This window comes from Scylla paramamosain, chromosome 47 (genome assembly GCF_035594125.1).
Source record: "Scylla paramamosain isolate STU-SP2022 chromosome 47, ASM3559412v1, whole genome shotgun sequence".
In the NCBI taxonomy this organism is placed as follows: Eukaryota; Metazoa; Arthropoda; class Malacostraca; order Decapoda; family Portunidae; genus Scylla; species Scylla paramamosain.
Window position 1 is genome coordinate 2,805,001 of NC_087197.1, and position 7,500 is coordinate 2,812,500.

General features: G+C 45.3%; 2 protein-coding genes across 2 annotated transcripts in view; one reads left to right on the forward strand and one right to left on the reverse strand.

Annotated features, from left to right (window-relative positions):
- Window positions 1-2,703, forward strand: part of LOC135095068 (retinal homeobox protein Rx-like) — an 11,383-nt gene extending 8,680 nt beyond the window's left edge. Inside the window, exon 4 of the mRNA XM_063995724.1 lies at window positions 1,266-2,703. Within this exon, the coding sequence (XP_063851794.1) occupies window positions 1,266-1,750 (485 nt within the window). The 3' untranslated portion in view covers window positions 1,751-2,703. The remainder of the gene's footprint in view (window positions 1-1,265) is intronic.
- Window positions 2,704-5,440: 2,737 nt separating this feature from the next.
- LOC135094978 (basic salivary proline-rich protein 2-like) overlaps window positions 5,441-7,500 on the reverse strand; it is a 2,561-nt gene continuing 501 nt past the window's right edge. The window contains exons 1-3 of the mRNA XM_063995534.1: window positions 6,150-7,500; window positions 5,878-6,015; window positions 5,441-5,721 (exon numbers count right to left, since the gene is read on the reverse strand). The exon at window positions 6,150-7,500 is cut by the window's right edge and continues 501 nt beyond it. Of these exons, the coding sequence (XP_063851604.1) occupies window positions 5,587-5,721; window positions 5,878-6,015; window positions 6,150-7,500 (1,624 nt within the window). The 3' untranslated portion in view covers window positions 5,441-5,586. The remainder of the gene's footprint in view (window positions 5,722-5,877; window positions 6,016-6,149) is intronic.

Here is a 7,500-nt window from a genome sequence, read left to right on the forward strand (position 1 = left end):
GAGAGAGAGAGAGAATAATAATAGTTTCTCCTACTCGTAGACTGGTTCACTATTTAGAAGACAAGTACAAACAGAAGGGTCGATACATTTACAGATATAACCGTAGAAAAAATAAATAAAATAAATAAATAAAAAAAAAAGTCTGCCAGTGAAAGGGTTAGATAAATGTCAATAAATTAAGAAAAAAAAACAAAAAAAAAAACAATTCTTTGCTGGCCTGTTGTGTGGGTTATAGCTGGCTAAGCAGGATTAACGGTGTGATGGGGTCCCTCCTAGTGAACTCAGAAACTGTGCCTCCGTGCTTGCACCCTTGCATACTTAAACTCTTTCAACTCTGCCTGTCAACATCTCCCTTTCCTTGTTGCTGGAGGTTTGCCTGCATTCAATCTGTTCCTAAAAGGGTGACTGTTCTAATCTTTCATATTTCCGTCCTATTGCTTTAATTTCCTGCCTATCTAAAGCGGGCGTAAATTAAATAAGTAAATAGATAGGTTTCTTTTCCTGCATTATTTTTCTTTCCTGTTGTTTTTTTTAAGGTTCTATTTGTCTTATTTTATTTCATTTATTTTTTTTTGCCTCCATCTGTATCTTGTTTCTTCTTTGAGTTCCGTCTGCTTCGCCTTGTCTCTGTCTTCATAATGTTTGCAGTACACGCATTAATTTATTTGTGTCACCGTTAGAATCACATCCATTTTCTTTGATCGCCATTTCATACTTTCTCCTCCTCCTCCTCCTCCTCCGCCTCCTCGACCTTCTAATCAACGCCTTCTTCAGTCTCCTATTACAAGCGTTTATTTTCTTTTCATTTTTCATCTCCAGCATCCTCCTCTGTTCCTCTTCCCCACTCCTCCCCTGTTCCTCTTCTCCCCTCCTCCTCCTCCTCCTCCTCCTCCATAGCCTCTCCTCATGTCTAAACACTCCAAACACTCCCACACACTCCCACACAAACACACCTCATTCCTACTCACTGCTACACCTCCCTACACACATGCCTGCAGTATCCTACACTCGTGCAACTCTCCCCTACACAAACACACCATTGCTACACCATGCTACACCCTCCAAAGGACATCGTACACTCCCAAAAGTATCGTACACACACACAGACACTCCTACACCCATACAGCTATCGTTTCTCTTCCTCTTCCTCTCCCACGCACGACGTCAAGGAGGCTAGAGAAGTGTAAGAGATAGTCAGTAGCAGGCGATGCACACCACTCGGCAGCACCAAAGGGTTGTCAACTTAGCCACTTCCTCTCCCACAGGCGGCATGGGCGGTGGTCTCGGCGGCTCCTTCAACTCCCTCAACTCTCTGTCGCCCTTCAATTCCGGGGACGCGTGGAGCTACTCTTCCACCTATGACACCACGCACCTCAACCTGCTGGGCCCCGCGTCCTACCCTTTTTCCTCCAACCACAACCCGACCTACGGCTACCCCATGCTGCCGCAGTCCGTGGGCATCAACGACTCCCTTTTTCCCAACCCCATCGGCCAGATGCGCGCGGGAGACTTCCAGCCGTCGCCGGGGATGCGCGACTTTGGGAACACGCAGCTCAAGCCGTACGACTACCTGCCGGAGGTGAAGGCGGAGGATTTTCTGGGGGAGAAGCGGGATGCCAACATGAACAGCGTGAGGCACCACCACCAGGCGGCCCCGGCAGCAGCGGCGGCGGCGGCGGCGGCGGCGGCGGCGGCCCCAAAGGAAAGCAAGGATCTCTCCTACACCACGCTGCCTTCTTTTTTAAGCTAACTCAGGAGCTGGACGCCTTGAAAACTGCCCGGCTTCAAGAAAACGCCCGCGCCCTTGAACCAAACCCCGCCCACGCCGCCCACGCTGCCCACGCCGCCCACAACGCCCACACCTCCCACCTAGCCCCACTCCAAGCTCCCCAGCCGCACTCCATCCAGCCCGTGCCGCCCCCCGCGCCCCTCGTGCTGGAGCAAGCCCCTGGTGACCCCGTGGCGACCTCCTCCACGCAGGGCCTGTGCTGCGAGGAGTCCTACGAGGTGGTGGGACCAGTGGCACCCCAGATGGGCCAAGTGGGACCCCAGGTAGGGCCTCAGGTGGCGCCACAGGTGAGCTACCACGCCCCACACAAGTACCCCCCCAGCACCCCAGCCCCCAGCCCCCTCGCAGAAGGTGCCCCAGGTCCCCCAGGTGCCCACACACCCTCAACACGCCCACCACGCCCCCCCGCCCCTAGAGGAGGTGGCGCAGCACCCCCTGCAGGAGTATGAGGTCCCCCAAAACTATACCCCCCATGAATACGACCCCCTGCCCCCCCAGGTTCCTGTAGGAGACGAGGACACGGGGGGACTGGTGTATCCTGCAGATCCCACGCCCTTGGGGGACCCGGGCTACCTGCAACCGTATCCTTTAGAGACTCAGGCGCCCCTGGAGAGTCACGGCGCCCTTGACTACAGCGTCCTGGATGCCCTGTTTGACGGCGACCCATACCATCCTGCGGTGGGTGAAGGACCCGCCGAAGGATATCAGGATTATCAGCATTACTAGAGAGAGAGAGAGAGAGAGAGAGAGAGAGAGAGAGAGAGAGAGGAGTTTTCTCTACAATAACTGTTTTATATTGTGTGTGTGTGTGTGTGTGTGTGTGTGTGTGTGTGTGTATGTGTGTGTGTGTGTGTGTGTGTGTGTGTGTGTGTGTGTGTGTGTGTGTGTGTGTGTGTGTGTGTGTGTGTGTGCGTACATGTGCCTTAATACTTTGATTGTTTGTTCGTTTGTTGGTTTGTTTGTTGTCTCAGTATTTCCTTAAAACAAACAAATTCTCAGTAATGGTAACAATGACGGAAAAAGCAAAAAAAAAAAAAAAAAAAAAAAAAAAGCAGACAACATAAGAGCGCAGTGTTGCCCCGCGGGACACTCGTGCGGCGTGTCAGTGTGTTGCGGTGTTGCAGCTCGGCACCAGACATGCAATTCTTTTAAGTAAATAAGTACATGATTAAGTAGTGCCAAAAATATTACACTTATAATACTTAGAAGTGAAGCTTAAGTGCCATATTATTGTTATTATTATTATTATTAAGGTTATTATTATTATTATTATTATTATTATTATTATTATTATTATTATTATTATTATTATTATTATTACTAAAAGTCTATATTCATTTTTTTTTCATTACTTCAAAATCAACTTTTATTTTTGCTACTTATAAAAATCAACACATTTTTTACTACTTATAAAAACCAATACTCACTTTTACTACTTATAAAAAAAAAAAAAAAAAATCTGTCCTCAAATTTTTCTTCGTAATCTTACTAAAATCTGCGCTCACTTTTCCTACTTATATAAAAAAAAAAAAATTCATACACTTATTTTATACTACTTAAATTCTACTACACTTTTACTTCACTTATAAAAAATCTGGAATCATGCTACTTAAAAATTTTGCAGTCATTTTGTACAAGTTAAGAAAAGTGTGTTCGTTATATTACTGCCTCTAGAATATTGATGTGTCCATTTTTACAACTCCCTTAAAATATATTCCTTGCTACAACTTCCTTGCCAGACGGGAGGCAGCCAGCGGAAACAGTCTATTGAAAAAAAAAGAAAAATATAATAATCGTAATAGGATGAAATTAATTAAAATATCTTCATCTATCTATCTATCTATCTATCTATCTATCTATCTATCTACCCCCCAAAAAAAATATTTACACATTAATTCCACGAGTAAAAGAAAGGAAAGAAAAAAAAATAATAGCTTTGCAACTCTTAAAAGAAAATTACATTAACGATTACACAACTCCTAAAATAATAATAATAATAATAATAATCTTTCTTTCACAACTGAAGGAATAATAATAATGATAATTTTCACCCTTTCCCAGCTCCTGAGGAAATTTTTTTTTTTTTTTTCACTCTTAAAACAAAAAAATCTCACAACTCTGAAGAAATAAATAATAATGATGATAAAAATAAGAAAAATAATTCTCACTTTTACAACTGAAAAGGTTATCAACTTTGTAAAACTCAAAAAATAATAATAATAGTAATAATAATAAACATATGAACAAAATAAATACATTAAATTCAAACAAACGAGAAAGCTAAAGGAACGACTCGTAAATTTTCTCCCCCTTTAGTTACGTAAGATGATAATAATAATAATAATAATAATAATAATAATAATAATAATAATAATAATAATAATAATAATAATAAATAATAACGATTACAGCTTATTGCCAACCCAGCAGCTTTATCAGTAGTAAATATTATTAATTTCTCTTTCTTCTTAAGTGTTCCAAAAATGTAGCTTCTGTTTTCTCCTCTACTTGTCTCTTTTTTTTATATGACCATCCGTGTTCTTGTAAAAAATATATAATTATACCTATACATTAATAAAAAAAGAAAGAGAATATTGTTTAGAGTTAATTTAGAGCCTTTGTGAAGCTGTTGTGAAGAGACAGACAGACAGACAGACAGACAGACAGACAGACAGACAGACAGATGGACGGACAGAAGGGTAAAGGAAATGAAAGGGAATATTGTAAATGGAAAAAACATAAAGGAAAACGAAAGAGAAATATTGTATGAAAAGATTAATGATATTGTGAAGGGGAAATAAAGAGGAAGAGATGAGGAAATTATCGTACGGGAAATATGATAAGCGGTATATCATAAAGAAGGCGGAAAAAAAAAACTGACACAAAGGGAAAAAAATAAAAAGAAAAAAGAAATAGAGAAAATACAAAAAAAAAATTAAAAGAAAAAGAAAGAAGAAAAAGAAAAATATATGAAAGAACAAATATACACAAGATACATTAAAGCACACACACACAAAACACTTAAAAAATAAGTAAATAAATAAATAAATAAACAAATAAATAAATAAAGGCACGAGTAGCTATGAATCACACCGTACGCAGCAAGTAAACGGTAAACAAAAGGTAAGGTGCAGCTAGCTATGAACCAGACCGTACTCAGCTCGCCATCTATCGGCAGCGGGGAGAAGCAACATTCAAGCCGCCCAGTTTTGTTTACATTGTGTCCGGGGGAGGTAAAATCGAGTGTTCTCTTGTATTTTCGCGCCTTCTGTGGACTTGGCTGAGGTAATGTGTTGATTTTATGTTGTGTTGTGTTGTTTGTGTTACTCGGCTTTTTAAAGAATGTGTTTTTTTTTGTATCTATTTAATTTTGTCTTTCTATCCCTCTCTTTATTTATTTATTTTTATTTATAATTTTTTTCTTATCAAAGGTGGTATTCATATATAGATTATCTTGTGTATGCTTTTTTTATTATATTATTATTATTTACACACACACACACACACACACACACACACACACACACACACACGATAACAACAACAAAAACAATTATTAGAACACTTCATCATCAGAATCATCATCATCATCAATCATCATCATCATCATCAATCAATCATCATCATCATCATCAATATAGTTAGGCCGTAAACACACACAAAAAAAAAATAATAATAATGATAGAAAAACAGAAATATAAATAAATAAAATAATAAACAGTACATATATTTTTTTTCAGTCATTTAGTTTATTCTTGTAAAAAAAAAAAAAGAGAAAAAAGAAAATATATTATAACTCATACATAACCACCACCACCACCACCATGACCACCACCACCACCACCACCATAACCACCACCACCACCACCACCATAACCACCACCACCACCACTGCTGCTCTCCTTGGCGTGGTCTGCCTTGTATTTCACCACCTGCAATAAGAGGCCAGCATTACTACAAGGGTGCAGTACAAGTGTGAGGGGAAGTACCAGGGTGAATATAAGGGAAGGAATGGGTGACACCGCTAGTATTAAGGGTACAAGGGACAAGGTATCAGTGTCAGCATCAGCAGCAGCCCCGTGCCTCACCTGTCTGTGGCCGTAGGGTAACTTGACGTAGTACTCCCCGTCCACCACACTGCCGTCACTCTCCTCCTGCTGCCCGTACTCCGCGCCGCGCCCCGGGTCACGCACGCGGTACTCGAAGCGGTACGGCACGGGGGGCCCCTGGGGGAGTGAGCGAGAGAGGGGGAGTGTGGTGACTTTTCAAAAGAAATTGATGTGGTCAGTGACTCTCTCTCTCTCTCTCTCTCTCTCTCTCTCTCTCTCTCTCTCTCTCTCTCTCTCTCTCTCTCTCTTACCTCGTCATTGTGGTTATAACGTTGCTGGTTGAACTTGTGTGATGAACCGTGGTCCTGCGGTCCACCATAGCCCTGCTGGGGTGGCTGGGGTGGTGCACTGTGGTCCTGTGGTCCTTCATAGCTCTGCTGGGGTGGTGGACCGTGCTCCTGTGGTCCACCATAGCTTTGCTGGGGTGGTGCACCGTGGTCCTGCGGTCCACTATAGCTCTGCTGGGGTGGTGCACCGTAGTTCTGTGGTTCACCATAGCTCTGTTGTGGTGGTGAACCGTGGTCCTGTGGTCCACCATAGCTCTGCTGGGGTGGTGAACCGTAGTCCTCTGGTCCGCTATAGCTCTGCTGGGGTGGTAGACCGTGGTCCTGTGGTCCACCATAGCTCTGCTGGGGTGGCTGGGATGGTGGACCGTGCTCCTGTGGTCCACCATAGCCCTGCTGGGGTGGTGGACCATAATCTTGCTGGGGTGGTGAACCATAGTCTTGCTGGGGAGCTGGACCGAGGTCCTGTGGTCCACCATAGCCCTGCTGGGGTGGTGGGCCATAGTCTTGCTGGAGAGCTGGACTGAGGTCCTGTGGTCCACCATGGCCCTGCTGGGGTGGTGGGCCGTGGTGCTGGTGGAGACGTGTGCCGTAGCCTCCCTGGGGTGCACCATAGCTTGGCGGGGACGGTGCACCATACTCTTCCTGTGAGGGTGGGCCGTGGTCCTGGGGGGCGCCATAGTCTGGCTGGGGCCCCGGGCCATGGTCTAGCTGGGGTGGTGGGGCGTGGTCCTGGGGGGCACCGTAGTCTGGCTGGGGAGGTGCACCGTAATCTTGGTGGGGTGGGGAGGCATAGTCTTGCTGGGGCGGGGGCCCGTGGTCCTGGGGGGTACCGTACCCCTGCTGAGGTGGTGCACCGTGGCTCTGCGGGGGTGGAAGGCCAAGATCTTGCGGTCCACCATACTCTTGAGGTGGTGGACCGTAGTCTGCCTGGGGTGGTGAGCCATAGCCTGGGGGTGGTGAGCCTTGGTCCAGGGGTACACTATAATCTTGCTGGGGTGGTGGACCATGACCCTGGGGTGCATCATAGCCTTGCTGGGGGGGTGGGCCATACTCCTCCTGAGGTGGTGGACCGTACTGCTCCTGTGGTGGACCATACTCCTGCTGGGGTGGTGAGCTGTGGTCCTGAGGGCCATCATAACCTTGCTGCGGGGGTGGACCATACTCTTCCTGGGGGGGTGGACCGTGATCCTGGGGTGCATTGTAATCCTGCTGGGGTGGTGGACCATATTCCTGCTGGGGTGGTGAGCCATAGTCCTGCTGGGGTGGTGGACCGTACTCTTCTTGGGGCCCACTATACTCTGTCTGGGGAGGTGAA